General features: G+C 35.4%; 1 protein-coding gene across 1 annotated transcript in view; it reads right to left on the reverse strand.

Annotated features, from left to right (window-relative positions):
* Nucleotides 1-554: 554 nt before the first annotated feature.
* Nucleotides 555-19568, reverse strand: part of Hexo2 (beta-hexosaminidase 2) — a 67861-nt gene continuing 48847 nt past the window's right edge. The window contains exons 4-9 of the mRNA XM_085960054.1: nucleotides 14213-14421; nucleotides 10463-10784; nucleotides 8503-8830; nucleotides 6576-6820; nucleotides 4769-5004; nucleotides 555-2697 (exon numbers count right to left, since the gene is read on the reverse strand). Coding sequence (XP_085816180.1) covers nucleotides 2516-2697; nucleotides 4769-5004; nucleotides 6576-6820; nucleotides 8503-8830; nucleotides 10463-10784; nucleotides 14213-14421 — 1522 coding nt within the window. The 3' untranslated portion in view covers nucleotides 555-2515. The remainder of the gene's footprint in view (nucleotides 2698-4768; nucleotides 5005-6575; nucleotides 6821-8502; nucleotides 8831-10462; nucleotides 10785-14212; nucleotides 14422-19568) is intronic.

Raw genomic sequence — 19568 nt, forward strand, 5'->3', positions numbered from 1 at the left:
TAATTATATCTACAGTGCCTTCATCATTCATAAATTATTATTTTATTGACATGGCAATAACATGAATAATAATAATAAGGCATAAATTCAACATTGATGTATGTATGTGTGAAATGCAAGACTTTCGTGTTCGTGTATATAGTTTGTAGTCAAAATATTTTAGCTTGATCGCAAATAAGTAAACAACATTAAAAACTGTATTTAATACTTGTTTTCTCGTTAAAATACCCAATTATTATGACAGCTGTCATAGTTGTTTCACTCTTTGCCGTTAGTGGTGATATCGGCCCATGTTATCCGTCGCATCTGCATACAGTTAGTTATACCCAACATGCGTAAGTTGATGATAATGAATGACCATCACTATCAAGTAGCAATAAAAAAACTTATAAATACTAATTAGGTACTGCTTTCATTTCTTCGCTATTTCTTACTGAAATAATCATTCGTTTGACATTTATTAACATTTGATAACCAAATAAAAATTGGTAAAAATTTACAAACAGAAAGTTACAGAAATATGTCTTTTAAAAGATTTATATTTTGTTTTATTTAATAGGTGATTTTTGAACAAAAATGCTCTTGAAATTTTGCGTTTTACAAGAGCTTACTCTTAATAAATTAATCATTGTTGCTATTGCCAAGGATTACCTAACAGTACCAAGGCCTGAACAAAAATGAACCATAAGTGCGAGTGAGCAAGCATTCGGCATGCTTATATCTCCGCGCTGTATGCGTTAGAGTAACATAGAATTTCTATGGCTGAATTTTAAAAATTTGAAAACGTCGCCTAAAAAAATTGATTTGGCTGATTACATGCATTTAAAAACTGCGAGCACGTGTTGCTGAAATTTATTGTTTTTGTGCTAAATACATTGATATACTACTAGATGAGAAGTTCCCATACAAGTGTCATTTTAAAAATGTACCACAAAAGAAAAAAGAAGATATTACGAATATCGTCTTATAATATTTCCTTGTAGGTATAATGCGTTAAGACCGTTAACATGGATTCCCGAATTTCACCCGTATTGCCCTGGCTGTAAAACTAAATTTGCGTTCTTGGAATAGTGACCCTAAGGGTTTGCAACCCAAAGCTTGCAAGCTACCAAAAATTCATGTCTGAGCGGACATAGCAAGTCGTCATGCGCTGACTATTAGTTAGAGTAAGATGCAAGCTAGATCGGGCTTACTCATAATTATTGCCAGGTCGTTTTCGAGACAAATATTAAGTGAGCTTATATCGGGTTAAGTCCGCTGATATTAAAACAGTAAGTTTTAACACTGGCCGAGTCGCTGAAAATCGGGCGTCATTTTAAGAAGCATATGATTCATCCAGTAGTATATCAATGGCTAAATATAAAGTTAGTGGTAATTATTTTTAGTTATTTTAATAGAACATAACGTCACTGTTCTGGCAGAAGACACTAATTCGAAAAAATGAAATATTGAGTTAGTACCAAAATGTTCCTTATTTCAAACTTTACCGTCTGGAAACCTTCTTAATAAATGAACAGTCTTTTTTTTAACGTCATCCTTTTTACGATTACTTAATAAACTCACATGATAGACCATTATTTCAAACATTTTAACAACTTCAAAGTCAAATTACTCAAAACTAGTATTCTCCAGTTAGTGTGTTCTGCCAGAACAGAGACGATAATATAGTTAACTATGTTGTGTTTAAATTTGGTAGTCGGACAGAGAAGCAACACAATGGTATAACGTTTCATAGTTAATTTGATAATAATAAAATCGTTGTTCTACTGTGCATTATACGCTAGAAACAGAGCTTCATTTTGCAGAAAAATAGGCCCTCTCTATCTATCATTACTCTGAGAACAGTACCTATATAAAATAAATTAGGTATATAGGTAGGTACACATTTTGCTTTTAAACACATACCTACTGAGATTAGATAAAATAAATAATTGTACCGTTCTATGTATTTTATGTTTTATACTATCGTCACTGTTCTGGCAGAAGACACTAATTCGTAAAAATGACATATTGAGTTAGTACCAAAATGTTCCTTATTTCATACTTTATCGTCTGGAAACCTTCTTAATAAATGAACTGTCTTTATTTTAAAGTCATCCTTTTTACGATTACTTAATAAACTCACATGATAGACCATTATTTCAAACTTTTTAACGACTTCAAAGTCAAATTATTCAAAACTAGTATTCTCTAGTTAGTGTGTTCTGCCAGAACAGAGACGATATTTTATTAGACTTATGAATCTGAATGTTTTTTGGTAATGTAAGAGTGGAATTTATAATTTATTATTGTCTATGCTACGGTTGTAGCCAGGGATTAGCTCACTGCAAGACCTCTAAACACCAATAACAGGAGAATTTAAACATTCTAGTCACAGTTAGGCATTTTGGCAGCAAGAAACTTGTACGGCGACACTGATAATCCTCGAAGGTGTCATACGGTGGTCGTATTCTTTTCTTCTATTCCTTCTACAAGTTTGACAAAAGTCAAAATATTGTTTTTAATTATTCACGATTCAGGCACATTCTCCTTCATTCTGATAGCACCATAAAGGCTGGATAGTTTCTGGTTTGATTCCTCGCGTGATAAGTCTTTCTCTGTGCCTCGCTAGCCGCCCTTCTGCAAGGCGCGAGCCCGCTGCTGGGTCCGCCCAAAGTCTTTCGGCCACTGCGGCTGTTCTTGGCCATAACCGAGCATCTGCAAGAAATATAACTTAGCATTATAATTTGCATCCATTGTGAGACAGATATTTACAAAAATTAATTAACATATATTAGGTATATAACTCGGCGGGAACTCGCTGAAGTAAGCAACAAAGTAGGATTGAAAATAAATGTAACAAAGACAAAAGTCATGTTCAACTGCTTTGCGGGCCAAAAAGAGATCCTTATCAATGGCACTCAGCTCAAACAGGTGAAAAACTACATCTATCTGGGACAAGAAGTATCTACAGATGGATGTATATTTGATGAAATTGTTAGCAGAGTAAAGCTAGGCTGGAGTTTTTGGCTGCCTGAATAATGTCTTCAAAAGTGACCTCCCACTGGGTGTTCCAAGTGTTCAACCAGTGTGTGCTTCCCGTAATCACATATGCGTGTGAAACATGGACCCTAAGTGAAAGAGAGATCCAGAAACTTAGAGTAGCACAACGTGGTATGGAGAAAGGACAAAAAGAGGTATGAGTGGATAAGGAGACAGACAAGGGTTTGCGATGTAATAGAGTTCGCAAAAAACCTCAAATGGAAATGGGCTGGATACATAGCTCGTAGAAGGCATAATCGTTGGACAAATTTATTCATCCAGTGGTATTCAAGAGATACAAAACGTCTGCAAGGTAGACCCAGAAGGCGCTGGATTGATGAAATGATAAATTTCTGCGGAAGTACGTGACAACGCAACGCACAGGACCGAGAGAAGTGGAATCAGCTTGGAGAGGCCTTTATCCAGCAGTGGATAGATTCAGGTTGATGATGATGATGAGGTATATAATATTAATTGACCTAGCATTTATGTGATAGAATTCCATTGTAATGGTTTTTAAATTTTTTCACAAAGTCGTTTGATAATTCTGTAAAAACTATTCTCAGAATGGTCCAAAGCTAAATCTGTTGATGGGTTTATCTTCCAAAATAGGGGTCGATATAAATAACTCAAATTCCATATAATTGAAGGCACCACCCGAACAACGATAAGCAGCACATATTTCGCATATTGAGTGACGTTAAAAGTGTAGAACAATGATAAGTAGATCCCTGTGAACGTTTTAATGTATCGAAAAGGTTTATCCTTCACTCCTAGATGGTGCTGTAAGGTTTTGAAAACTGGTTTATCGAAGAACAACAATAAGCAGAATAAAGATGGCGGATGTTAGTGGTGTGAGCTTGTCAGCTAGTGGCATAAATAAATTATTAAATTAAAGGCAGAAAAAGGAAGATTAACATCGAAAATTGGACTGATGTCAAAAGGAAAAAAAACTGTAAGAACCAAAACCATCATCGCATTAACACATGTTAAGTCGTTTAATGCTGCAACCGCACCAAGCGCGTAGGAATTAATATTATGATTAAATGCGGTAATTAACTGGTCAGCAGTGAACGAGTTAATATTTCATTTGCAATAATAAATGGAAAGTTCATTACAGTGGGTATGACTGTTGGTTGAACGAAGGCTAATGATTATAATAAACAAAATATATAACAATACACACTTAGACAGTGGGTAATCAATGTATTATATTATAATATACCTATAATTAATAACGAACATAACTGAGCAATTTTTACTGATACTTATAATCAGCTAAAAATGAAAAATTCAGAGTAAACTAACTGTATTCAGTTTATTTATGGGTAGAAAGGTCTGAATCTTTATTATTCCTCCAAAGTGTGGTGCTACCTATATTCATATAAATATTAGTAATGATTATAGACAAATAATTACATACTATTTAAAGATACCGCTGGTTTCTCACATTGGAGATAAAACAAGCTGTATGCCTTGCACAAATATCCACACATTATACGGTCCATCATGAGTCACATGTCATGATAAAAACATTCGGGGAGTCGGAAGGCAAATGAAGACTTAGTCGATTTCGTACAAGATGGAGGGATTATGTTGATTAAATTTAATGACCATGGCTGTCGAAAACTGAATGCAAATGGATTTGGACAGACCTGAATTCCAACACCCACACGTTGCTGTAGCGCCAAGAAGCAAAAATACATACTATCTAATAAAATATTACTTATATGAATAAAAATTATACCTAGATTTTGGTCGTCCACATATTCTGTCCACATGCAAGCCTCTCCACCTAGAAGTGCTTTGAACCTCGGCAGCTTGTTGTCATAAGCCGTCCTCCATGAGTGATATTGTGTATTACCCCAGAAACCGTGGTCGAGGTACCAGGCGTCTTTTGTTGAGAGAATCACTTTATAGCCCAGTTCCAGGAGTTGGCTAGGCAGTGGATCTTCAGCAATCACCCATGTCTGGATGACGTATCTGTAATTTAAAAAGAAATTCATCCATAAGAAGGTGTAGTATTACAGATATTAAGGACATCTATCTATCGAGCCTGTTCTCTTATACTTATACGTTTCAGAATCTTGAGCAGTAGCAGAGATAAAGAAATATATACAATGTACATTTTTTGTACCCCTTAAATAGTAGACCGTACTGGAGGGCAATTCACGAATGAAGCACTGCAAAATACGTCACCGAACAGCTTTAACTGAAGTACGTAAAATTTTTAGTTTTACAGGAGATATTGTGTGTATAGAGCTTCGAACGAAATGGCTAAGTGCGAGTGAGAAAGCATTCAGCATGCTTATACCTCATGTCCATGCGTTAGAGTAAGATAGAAAGTAAACATGTCATGACGGAACTCTTCTGGATTTCATGGAAATTAAATAACATTTTTATCCATTTTGGTAATGACTTCATATTTAATCAGCACTTACCGTTAACGTTGCATTATTAAACCATTCATTGTTGAAGTACATAGCCAATTAATCTTTAAACAAGCTAGTTACGTCTCCAATATAACAATATTACTACACGGAATTTCCGTTGTATTTTGCAAACAAACATGTGTGTTTCTGTATTACAAAATCATAATAAATATTTAAATGAGAATTTAAACACAAAATAATACTTTCAGCGGTAATAGTTATGTAAAAGATAGAAAAAATAGAATAACAGCCTCTTCTATACTGTCAAACGGAGAGTTGCTAGCGCCTCTACCGCCAAAGTGTGTATACTTCAATTGCATACTGTACTCGACACTACCGGTTGACTTTTAATATACTTCGTTGAAGTAGACTTGCGCTTACGTTACGCAACCGGTAATAGTGCTTCATTCGTGAATCGCCCTCCTGACATAACGATATCTTTTGAATATGAAATAATACCTACAAATTTATCTCTGGAATTGGATATCAAACACAAAAAGGCACTATTGATTATATTATTAAAGTTTAATAAACCATTAATTTTATTCAACGAATAATTCACAAGATTTTGAGAATGTAACATTTCATATTATATTGAACATATTGATGATCAAAATCTTTTGAATTATTCGTTGAATAAAATAAATTATTTATTAAAAATTGTTAGCAAGTTCAAGTAGATGTTATTAACTAAAATATTTGGCGAGAGCCGGGCGTCGGTTAGTAATTAAAGTAAAACCCATTCACTGCGTCCAACGCAACTGGTGCGTTGCCCATCAGGTCCATTAGATATAATTAGCATGTTATTTAAATGTGGTAATTAAATATTAATTAAGCAACTAAGCAACGCATGACCTGCCTACTCCCGTAGGACGTCACTTTGTCAATATGTCATGATCCTTTGAAGAACTGTCCATTTTTGTTCCAGCAGACTGCGGCTTTAGTTGCTTCAGTAATTTTAAGCACAATAAACAAATTAGGGAAGTTTGATTGGAAGTTAGAAGCTACTCTTATAAGAATGATGTTGATAACAGAAAATGAATTCTTTTTATCAAAATTACAATTCGTTTCCATTCAGGCTGCCTGGTTTTAAAATTATTAATAAACTAATTAATGTGTCACCTGTCCTTTGGAAGAAATCCTTCGACCACGATTGGATCAGTCATGTGGCTGGACCAGAGAATAATCGGCGGAGCTGAGGTCGTTGCACCGGGAGTAACCGAAGCGGAAGCCTCGTCGAAGACTCTCAGAGCGGTGGCCTGGTACTCCGCCCACAGCCTGAGGAAGTCGGCTTTTCCTCTACCCATTCCTCGGGCATCCATCAAGTCTGTGATCTCTTTTGTGGCGTTCCAGCAAGGGAAGAACACCTGGTGAAAATTGATTAAACATATTTTACTAGGTATGTAACAATTATTATGAGAATACTTAAGTATTATAGGTAAGGTATCAGTGGTGGTTCATAGATGTTGTAGATGCAGAGCATCCCCAGAAAAATTCGGTAAATAACTATGCATTTGTTAAACAGATGTGAGGTAAATTTTATGAAACTATGAATAATTTTTATAATGCCTGTAACTTTCTTGATTCATTGTTATTAATGACATTCAATATTATGAATATCATGCACATATGTTTAAAATATCACAGAGCTATTACTCCGCTATAAAGTATGCCATACTATTTCATCAGTTACTCGCCATGATCCAATTATTAGTTACAAGACACCTCCAAACCAATCCACCCAGCACCACACTTGGTCTTAATCGAGTGTATCACGAAGCCCTACGTTTGGTGTGAAGCATCATCAGCAGTTTCATTACGCCTGGTAATGTCTCAGGAGCAGATACCCAAGACTAAGGTCGCCACACTCTCAAGTGAGCTTTGACTTAGTTGACTTACGTTTATAAAAAGTGCCATAAGAGAGATAACAACGGAGAACTAATTTAAAAGAAAATTTATTTATTTATAAATATAATACAAAAAACAAGCAAAATAAGTATTAGTTATAAAACAACAAGTACATAATATGTAGCAAATATTATGTAAATATATATTTATCAAACAGAATCCCTACAAGAAAAAATATTCGCATGCCACTGGTACATATATAGTTTAGTTTACAATAAAAAAACAAAATTGATTGTGTATTGAAATTCAATAAATTATACTTGTGATATCATCCCTTTCTTTCTGAAACCATCCCCAGTATAAAGTGGTAACTTTAATCAAAATAATTATTTGCTGGTTTCTTTCTATATCTTCTTCAAGTGCTCTCCCTTATTGGGACGATCCCCACTTTATCTTCTGGTACCCGGTAGAGTTCGGTGGAGCTGAACTCGTACCAATCACGAAGGTTCCTAATCCATACAATGTGGAGTCTTCAGAACAGAACTTATCATTTCTTTCCCATTGTCAGTGAGGACAGCCCATGGAGTTTTGAGGATATTGCGACATCTCGAAGGCCTGAACTCTTATTCATATTTTCATGTACACATTTTGTCAATACCACCGTGCTATAAAAGCTAATTGAGAGAACATCTTCATCTATATACATTTATACTATACGTCATAATAATATGTATGTAGCCACATAATAGATTAGTAAATAGAATTCCGATAGGCTATATCCCAATACATTACACTTTGACGCAGGGTTTTGAATTTGTGAGTATCCTACGAAAATAAACCACGCATTATAGACGTGCAATAGTGGGTGCTGCAACCTTCAATACACCAATATTAAATGAGCGTCAGCGCATAAACCGAGAGTAATTGTCAGTATTCGACTTATAACGTATTCTTGACACGTGTTTAAGATTATCCCGTATTCTTCCACACCCGTTAGGTATTTCAGTTAGGTACCATTATTTCTGAAATAGTCAAATCAACGTGCAGGAAGTTTTCAAATTCCAAATTAGTCAAAAATTTCTTAGAAAAAAATATTACAATGAAATTATTTTGACTGTAGGTATCTATAGAATGGATATTATTGATTTCAATAGAGGGGTAATCATCTAGTTCTATGTATTTACTATCGTAGATTCCTTACCTCATCTCCTCCCATATGGAAAACTTCTCCAATAGGGAAAGCCTCCACGATATCTCTATAGAGATCGGCGAGGACCCTGTATAAATTAGAGTTGGCCGGATTGAGCTGCCCACACGGCGGTTGGATGCATCTCTCTCTCCAAGGCGAATGCTTATAACAGGAGACCAGGTCTCCCAAGCCGGCCGCTGACCCCCATTGCCAGCCAGCTCCAGCATGAGCCGGGGCGTCGATTTCCAGAATAATGCGAATTCCTCTCGCTAAGGCGTAGTGAAGGAGATGCTGGACATCTCTCGGATGGTAGATTTTTGATGGAGAATACGCTCCGAACCTAAAAAAAATAATGAATTGTAGGTACATGTATTATATCAATCTAAAGAATACAGATCGCGACGGGAACGATGACAGACTTGAACAAAATATGGAAAAGCAGTGCACCTCATGCAAATTATCTCTTTTTTTGGTTAGGTACATGTTCAAACACGCGCGTTAACATGATCTTACTCCCTACTTCAGTCAAATTTTGGGATCACAGAGATTATAAATGTATTTTTTTTTATCGTAAATATTTCACTATATAATGTTAACAACAATTTTACTAATGGTTTTATACCTAAATGCGTTTAAAAATTAATAAATCTAAAAAATCTTAACACCACTGCACATGGATGTACTGAAATATGACTATATTCTAAAACAATATATCGAGAGGTTTAAAAGAATACTATTTTATCTAATAAAAATACTTTATGCAGTCATTAAATGTTTAAAATAAATATAAAGGATAATAAGGCTTCAAAATTATATAAATAGATTATCTACAACGTTTAAAGAATGTCCAGGCTTATGCTCTGAAAATACAATAAAATTTCCATTTTGACCTACGTTGCGCATGTGGGCCCTTAAGACTTCGACCAAAAAAGAAAGATGAAAAACTGAGGCTTCTTAGATATTGTGGTGTTTAATGCGTTAAGAATACTTGTACAAAAAAAACAAATGTAGAGAAAATAAAGAGAAACTAGAGGAAATAAAGGTCTGTACAGGACTTGGTCTCAAAAAATATATATATTCAGAGAGTTCCGCAGTTATTAAGCCACATAGCCAGAAGATGTGATGTAGGTGGAGATATTAAGGCCCGTTTCAGACGGGACTCCAGTGTCGCGCTCGATATAATATAGGAGGCCTTTGTATTCGAATAAAGGGGTCTTTGTATTATGTTTACGAACGCCCCAAAGTTAATGAGTCAACGCATAATTTCGCGTTATAAATTAGAACATAAAACTAGCTGCGGTAATAATAACAAGTGTATCGGCGGCTTGAGAATGTAGCGGCCGACGGAAAAGTGTACCGAACACGCCTTGACTCATTAGCACGTGAGATGATTTTGTATGGCACGCGAATGTTTCATTTTTAAGAGAAAAGAAATTTACTGTTTTATATATTATATTTAAAAATGTTTTTTTTAGTTCAGTTTTACAAATAATTATATAAGTTCTTACTTATATAATATTTTAAAATAATGACGACATAGCCATGCGTGTTTTCTTCTATTTCTCATAATATTATGTTTACCAATCGATGTGCAAACGGAAACGACGAGATTCATTCATAAATGATAAATCGCATTGTATAAAGAATTGCAGGCAAATCCTTTTCAAGAATAACCATTACGTACATTTAATGCAAATATACAATTGCATAGGTCGTTCCTTAGGATCGGGGAATTAAAAATAAAAATATTCAATCAACAAACCTTATAAAATTAATTATCGGCAGTTATTCAAATATAATACCTGCTAGTTATTTTGCTTCAAACATAATCTCTAAACATGGAAAGCCTTTCAGTGACGGAGAATATAACATGAAAGAAGAGTGGTTTAAATGCTATGCAAATATACTTAACAGTTTACATAGAGTGTGAAAAGACGAAGAATTACAAAGCATCTAGGTGGTACCTACTTACCTCGCTAGCTGTGGAACCCTGGTAGACACAAACGGAAAGCTTTGCGAATCAGTCGCGTGCCAATGGAGGACATTCATTTTGCTGGCTGCCATCCCGTCCAGGGTTCTCTCGATCGCGCTCACGGTCACAAAGTTGCGAGCCGTGTCCAACATGAGGCCGCGATGAGGGTAGGCGGGCCTGTCATGGACTCTGGCCATGTAGGGCGCGACCAAGGCTCGAGACGATGGGGCGCCGTGGGCTGCGGTCAGCTGGGAGAGGGTCTCGAGGGCGTGCCTAACGCCGAACACCGTAGGTGCCGAGATTACCGCTGTCATTTGGTCTCCTGTCAATAATATATAATTTTAATTGATTACTTTTTTATTCAACGAATAATTCACAAGATTTAAGAATGTAACATTCTAATTAATGAAAATACAAAATTTTTGAAAACACTTCTGAGAAAATATATTAAAACCAATCTTTTTGAAAAAAGTAAGACAGATTAATCGAACCTGCAATTCTCGGGTTTCGCGCCCACGCACATAGACTACTATGCTAAAGGTACCATACTTAATTACGACAAATTTTAACTAATGGCTCTTATAATACTCTCTGAAGCGTTTTCTAAATTGAGCTACTATTGGCTATCGGCTTTTGTTAGGTACTGTTCGGTTATACGGAATACAGCGGAAAACGCATTTTGAAAATAGCCGATAAACTGGATTATTTGTTAGTTTAACCTAACCTAACTCAACCTAACCTAAACTAACCCAAACTAACAAATAATCCAGTATATCGGGTATTTTCAAAATGTGTTTTCCGCTGTATTCCGTATAACCGAACAGTACCAGTATTACTTTAATTACTATCCGACGTCACTGATCACTCCAAGATGTGTCACTCCTAGTGTTGTAGCTTCCTTGAACTTGTTTATTCAACGAATAATTCACAAGATTTAAGAATGTAACATTCATTATTGAACAGACATAATTTTTGAAAACACTTCTGACTAAATATATATAATCTAATAGAAAAAATCTTTTTGAAAATAGAAATATAATTTGAAAATACATATAATTTTGTCTGAATTTTTAGTTAAGTACCTACCTACTGAAGAGGTTGGGAATTATCTTATGTGTATAAAATATTTGTTTTAATTTATCTGCAACGCATGAGAGAAAACATATATAAATGTGTACGAAAGAGCGAGACAGGGAGAAGACCCGGTAGGGTAAAGACATGTTAATGTAAATATTGTAAATTTGAAAAATAAGCTTACGCTAAAATAAAGGAATCGTTTATTTTAATTGAGTCGAGAACGAAAACTTCACTCTCAGCGTGATGAGAGGCTGCTTGGTGCGTTCTCTTATCTCCTTGTTACTCCTAAAGGCATTTCACTGCACACTCAGTACCTATCCGTCGGAAACATCTGTTCTCGAAATTCAGTATACGATTGCTCTGAGCTTTCGTTGCCATGATTCGCTACCTTAAAGCAGCATCATCATAATGCAAGCATCGAATAGGCGGCATTTGGTTTTGACCGAGTATCGTGAGTCCCAATCCTCAATCGTGAGTCCCAGACGCTCCGCATTGACTTAACTAACATTAGCTCTGGGGCGTTCATAAACATAATACAAAGGCCCCTTTATTCGAATACAAAGGCCTCCTATATTATATCGAGCGCGACACCGGTGTCCCGTATGAAACGGGCCTTAGGGCAGTGGTGGCGAGCCTATGACACGCGTGCCACCGGTGGCACGCGAGCTGATTTTGAATGGCACGCATTGGAAGAGAAAAAAAATACCTGTAATAATAATAAATGACAGATCGCATTGTATAAAAAATAGCAGGCAAATACTCGTCAAGAATAAGCATTACGTTTAATGTAAATATATATGTCACATATAATATTATCGCACTAACCTTATCAGGCGGCAGGGGATACCACGCCGCGAACCTCTAATTTTGATCAATTTACAATGCTTGAAACCACTGCAGCGAGAGAATGCCTCATCTGATCGGAGTAATTCTGGTCTCGATTTGTGAGTAAAGAATCGAACTAATTAATATATTAACAAACAATTTCATTTCTACCAAAAAAATTCTGCACCAAATAAGAAACAAAAACTTGGTGAAGCTAGTAGCAATTCTGGCAGACCGTTTTCAAATTGGTGGACCGAAATGTATGGCGTGATTGAAAAAAGTGATAAAGCTATTATATGTGTGCTATGTTCTGTGAGTGGTATCTAGAACATCATCATTTTTTAAATAGGATTTGTAAAAACTATTTTTTCCCCATGAAAAACTGCTCGGCACGCCAGACAGCCGAAAAATAATATTTGGGAAATTTTGGCACGCGTAAGTAAAAAGGTTCGCCAATCCTGACCTAGACAACCTGTCGTTTTTAATATTAATATCTCTAATTTGAAAGACGATTGATAATTAGACTTTTTATATAATATTACGTACCCCTTATGTTATTGTGTAAATAATAATAAATCCAACCCTGCGCTAAGGTATCAAATTATAAGTTCCGTGTTTTCTTCGCCTTCACTGAAAAATAACTGTGTTCCAAGTCTCGGCAAACGATACTCTAACCCGAAGATGCAGGACTTTCAAGCATCACCATGCAGTATCCAGTCGGGAGGAGTTCTCAGTACTTACCAGTGGCGCACCCAAGATTTAATATTGGGGGGGCCCAATAAGGAGAATGTAAATTAGTCCCTGAGGATCTTTTCTTCTTCACAGCCTAATTTCTCGTTTATCGGCCTTTTGTCTATTGCACTCGGTGTACCTGCACCATGGTCCCCACATCCTGAAACGGGCCCTCAGGCTAGGATATTTGGCGGGCCCCCTACCCACCGCTAAGATTAAAGGCAGTGTGAAACACTACATTAACGTTTTTCAAATTGTGTTTTAGTTCAAATTAAAGGTACTCATACACTGAATTATTGGCGATTTTTAATATATCTACTTTAATAATGGAGCTGTCAATTATCGACACATAATAATCAAAAAATATATTATTGCACAATTATATAATTGAAAATGTTAATGGACATGAAGTACAATAGCGCCGCAGGCGACTTTTTTTACTATTATAGCTAATTTATGATGTGTTTATCTCACTTATCTGGTCAAACCGACACGCCGGGTCCCCCACAGCCCGGGCCCCCAAGCTAGAGCCCTGTCAGCCCTCCCTAGCCATGACCTACACCACTCCGGAATTCGGGTGGACACCGAGAATTTTTTGACAGTTCCATTAGGGATTGGGATTCTAAAAAAACCTGACATTAGTGTTTCGAAATTTTTGTGTTAGAAATTAAAATCTAAGAAATTATTCTAAAAAGGGTGCTGGAGAATTACAAATAATTTTTTTGCCGTGTTTTTATTTGTCTAAGCCCAAAGGTATAGTTTATCGGCTTTCAATTTCAATGTTTAAAATCATTCTGATAATTTTGGGGAGTGCCAGGGCCCCTTGCCCCCCCCCCCTGGGTGCGCCACTGGTACTTACAGCATAATAATATTATGACAGTCTTACTTTGTTGATCTTTTCGTTGAAGTCTGGCGCTTACGTTCATCGTCATTCGCCACATGTTCCGATTTTTGTAGAAATTACTCTGTTTTTGTTTTAACTAACTTTTAGTATGAAAATATACAACATGTGTTCGCCCTTTTTAAATATGTGAGCATATATTTTCCAGACATCCACGAAAGCATACTGAATATTGGCTGAAATTCTGATTTGACTACATCAATGACTTATCTTACCAGTCGTGGTCAAATTCAAGGCGTATCCTTCGTCTGTTGTCCAAGTGAGGGTCATATTATCGGACTTGGAGTTCAGCTCAATGACGAAGGTAGTGTCAGCATCGAGAATACAATTTCCACCGCACTCCTTCATCAGGTTCGACAAAAAGATCTCTGTCAATTCTGAGGTGAACTTTTGAGCGTTAGGTGGGATACCTGACAAGCCGAATCTGTGGACAATGAAATAAAAATTTTTATTTACGCAATATTATGTACTCAGACTTTAATACGTTGCGAAACAACTAATTGCCACGAAGGTATCCTTTTGTACAGTGACGTCCCGTGGGGGTGACAGATTGAGCGTCGCTTGGAGGCGGCAGTTACTCAAAGGGCGGCAAATCGAGGAGAATCATTTGGTATACTTATATAGAAACAGCTACCCAAGCTGAGTACCTACTTAGTAACGAAGATATCTTTCCTTTAAAAATTCAACAAAATGTATTGATTAACATAAAAGTGTATTTTTTTGTCGGATTTGCGATGTCTAGTTTACTTCCGTTGCTCTGCGATGTCCTTGGTGACCAGAAACGACACAAGCAGGGATGATAAAAAATATTGTATAAACATGTTGTAAAAATAGGGCGGCATTATGGCCCTGCGCAGGGGTGGCATTTTGTCTAGAGACGTCACTGCTTTAGAATGAACAGTTAGTTATAAAATAATATAAACATATTAATCCTAACAATGGAATAGTTATATTATATCCCATGATTTCCATGTATACATCGTCACTGTTCTGGCAGAAGACACTAATTCGAAAAAATGACATATTGAGTTAGTTATACCAAAATGTTCCTTATTTCAAACTTTACCGTCTGGAAACCTTTTTAATAAATAAACAGTCTTTATTTTAAAGTCATCCTTCTTACGATTACTTAATAAACTCACATGATAGACCATGTCAAATATTTTAACAACTTCAAAGTCAAATTACTCAAAACTAGTATTCTCCAGTTAGTTTGTTCTGCCAGAACAGAGACGACATATAAAATGTAATTATTTTCATAGAGATAGTGCCTATATTATAATAATTCGAAAGTTTTTTCTTGACTTGTCATCCTTCAAATATTAAAAACATTAATAAACACAAAGAACTATCAATATTTTTTTTATAGTACTTACTAAATAATAATTTAATTATCAATTAAACCCTCCGCTGAGCAGAGATAGAATCGAAAATTATTAAAATCGTCGCAACTCAATTCTCGATAGGTATGTAATTGTTTTACTCTATCTCGACCCGCGTTAAAAAAGATCACGCCTGACAATTATTCATATCCCGGGATAATTAACTGTCGGAATGCGACATATCACATGTATCACCTTCTTGATTGATTTTTGAGTTAAGTGATATATTAGAATTGCCCTGGAGGACCCTTTCAAGAAGGATAGGTAGGTATGGCCCTAATGGCGCGATCGTTGTAAAAGGTCTGTGACGATACGTGGAGGTCGATATTATGTTCCATTTTGGAGCGTAAATGGTGATTTTAAATAGGTACCTACCTATTTTTCGTTTGAGAGCAGATAAAAATAGACCGAGCTTGTGAATTTCGTTTGGGATCAAGAGATGAATTTAGATTCCCGCTTAATTTTGATGAATGAACAGCGCGTGGTGGGCAACACTATTATCATTAATCATCACAACTACTATGCGTCTCGTGACATCACTAATAGAGATGCTTTAGGTACTATTCGCACATTACTGATATTTTCATTAAGGGGGTAGCTGCCATAAACAGGCTGAAAATTAATAATCTGGGGGTAGTGGTGGTTTTCCATATTAATGAGGTGATCGCTTTGTCAAAGAGTATGAAAATTAAAATTATTTTTCACAATCGTAGAGTAAAAAAAATCAAACAAATCATTAAACAATCAATCGAAGTGTTTAGCTATGGTCATCTTTACATTTTCAAAAAAAACCTGAAATGCGCACTGGTCCTAAAAATAATTTCGACGTCGATGATAGGTGAACAAGACCAAATTAAAAATATTCATTAAAATATAGCTGCATTTCTTTCGAATCTTAGATAAATATTTTTGAACAATTCATAGTTTTAATGTTCTTTATATTTAACGGCCCACATGCACGTCAAAATGGAGCTTTTATGCTATTTTCAAAGCATGATCCTGGACATTCCTAAAACGTTGTAGATAATCTATTTACATAATTTTGAAGCCTTATTATCTTTTATATTTATTTTAAACATTTGATGACTGCATAAAGTATTTTTATTACATAAAATTGTATTCTTTTGAACCTCTCGATCTGTTTTAGAATTATAGTCATATTTCAGTACATCCGTGTGCAGTGGTGTTAAGATTTTTTATATTTATTAATTTTTAAAACCATTTATGAAACCATTAGTAAAATTTATGTTGACATTATTATAGTGATATATTTACGATAAAAAATTATATTGATAATCTCTGTGATCCCATTAGGCATTTTATTATTCAAAAAAATGGGCAAGATTTACACATTTAAAGATAATTTTAAAGATACTGATTATAAGCTATGTCTTTGACCATTCAAATGTGATAAACATTCTACGAATAATGTTTGCTTTATAATAATTATTGACCTAAGAATAAGGTAGTATTTTTTTGAAATACGCCATTTCTATTGGCATTTCCCAATGGCTAAACTACAACATACGGCCGTAACCATAAATTGACAAACGATAAATGAAGTAGGGAGTAAGATCATGGTAACGCGCGTGTTTGAACATGTACCGTTTTTAAAAAAAATATTTTTTTGTGTATTACATGTTCAAACACTTTTTTTTAGATGGAGACTAAATGTATTAAATTGAAGCAAAAAGAAGGATCACTGGTCCACTGATTAAGTTACGAGTAGCTACAAGTGACTTTGCATTGCACGTTAATTTGCAGATAACTTCACACTACTGCTGACATTTATTTTCCAATTTGCAGGGAATGTATAAAAATAATTTGTTATGATGAGTAGATAAGCAGCATATTCTTATACTACAATTCGGCATTATTATTTAATTAACATTTTTTTTATTCAACGAATAATTCACAAAATTTAAGAATGTTATATTCTAAGTATTGAACATATACATAAATTATTAGCAATTTCAAGTAAGATACAACACAAAATATCTTGGAGTAATCCGTGACGTCGGCTAGTAATTAAAATAATACATACTTTGATTTAAAATACAAAAGTCGATAGCCAATCGTAGCTCAATTTGGAAAGTACGTCAGAGAGTATTATAAGAGCCAATAGTTAATTATATAATTTGTCGTAATTAGTATGACAGCTTTAGCATAGTAGTCTATGCGTGGCGGGCGCGATACCCGAGAGACGCAAGTTCGATTCCTGCGGAGTGTCTTACTTTTTTCAAAAAGATTTTTTCTATTGGTTATAAATACATTTTCTCAGAAGTGTTTTCAAAATTATGTATATGTTCATTATTATTTAGTTGATCAATCCAGTAAAAAAATTGTGAAACCGTTTATAACTGCAGTCGAGTAAGTGTTGCCAACTCTAATTCACAAAAATATGCCAGATCGGGTAATAAAATAAGCTAGATTGCAGAATGAAATGTTCAAAAAGTTAATAGTGTTCTCTGTAAAATACATTTTGTTTTGTAATACCAGTGCCGGTTTGAAGTATTGATCGATAATCTAATTAGATGACACATTCTTAATCGCCTCTTGTCGCGTCGTACTCATCGTAGTCTTTGTTCGTGGTCTATTCCTGGCGTGGACGGGCGTTCTCAGACGGTCTGATGACCCGTAAGACGCATGCCAGACAAAACAGACTCTTGCTCAACCATCTGCCGCTAATTATTATCTGACCTGGGAACTGACAAGTGGGCTCTTCCTTATTAAGCATATTGCTTTTCTACCAGATACTAGCATATTGACTAGAGTATGTCTTCTATAAACTGGCGTGCGGTTTCCCCCACCCCGCTTTAGCATCCATCTCGTTCCCTCCCATTAAAAACTTGCAACAGTTGAACGCGATGGCACAATGCTTTCCGTGTGACGTGTACGCCAGTTTATAGAATACTTTAGCTTTATTCCCGTTGTCGGTTTACCCACGGGCAATTTTCTTCGACGCAAATGATGCAATCGATTCGTCACAAGATTTAAAAGAGAGCCTCGAAAGAGTTGAAACCAGTCATGAAATTATTATATTATATCAAATTATACGAGGGCCCCGAGTCCGACTCGGTGAGGTCACGATACAGTCGAACTTGGTTATTACGAGAATGATGGGACCGACTGAATTTGCTCGTTATAAGCGGTACTCGTTATATCAGAGAATAGGTATTTTTAAATGAGCGGTCACATAACAAAAAAAGTCGAAAAAAGTCTGAAAACCATCGTGAAAATACCCGAGACAAGCATGGCCTTCATAAACTACAAAAGAAGTTGTTTATTGTAATGAACGCTGGTAGGTACCTACCGATTTCACAAACCTTGGATTTTTTACATGGAATTTCAACCATATGTGTGGATACTTTTTCAATATTGTCGGCGAAATAACCAATTAGGTAGGTACTTAGACACTTAGAGCGGAATGCACAATCTAAGATTTCGTTCCTAAGGATAAGTCGCCGAAAAGCATGACTTAACTATAGACAATCCTGAGTATAGAGTTAAGGAATCCTTAACCATAGACTACTTTTGTTATGAACACGCCCCCTTCTGTATTACCATTTACCACTGACAGCTGCTGTCAAAATAAATTCGCATGTCTATAACACAGTCCATACACTCAAATTCATTTGACAATGTATCTCAATATGGATATTGATAGTGTTAATTCGTTTGGCATGTACTTGCAGAATATTATTTTATTTTTATACGCCAGCCCGCAGAAATACAAAATACCAGATGAAGAATGACACTTGATGCTAGTGTTACCATGTTAAAAAAAAATCTTGTGGTGCCTGTGGAATCACGTATAATGACTTATAACGGAAACATAAGAGTATTATAATTAAATATTAATATGTATTTATAGTTATTGCATTTATAAAATGCAGTTGTCATATTTTTGACATCATTTAACGATTATAAAATAATTTACCTAATTTACCTAACGAGAATTTTTAAATATGGTATTATTTTCAATAAAAATGATCTTAACTAAGGACAGTGTTTCTGCATAGTGTTTTCTGCTAAGGAAATTTTAGTTATGACAAATGTTTCTGCATTCCGCTCTTAACTAGTGTCATAAACGTAATACTTCCCCGGCGGCATCCTGTCCGATCGGATTTTATTGCTTAGGGTCGAAATGTTTTTAAACGATCGACACATTAACAGTATTTTAGCTCGG

This window comes from Rhyacophila brunnea, unplaced genomic scaffold (genome assembly GCF_057557595.1).
Source record: "Rhyacophila brunnea isolate RB1 unplaced genomic scaffold, BYU_Rbru_1.0 scaffold_9, whole genome shotgun sequence".
Taxonomy (NCBI): domain Eukaryota; kingdom Metazoa; phylum Arthropoda; class Insecta; order Trichoptera; family Rhyacophilidae; genus Rhyacophila; species Rhyacophila brunnea.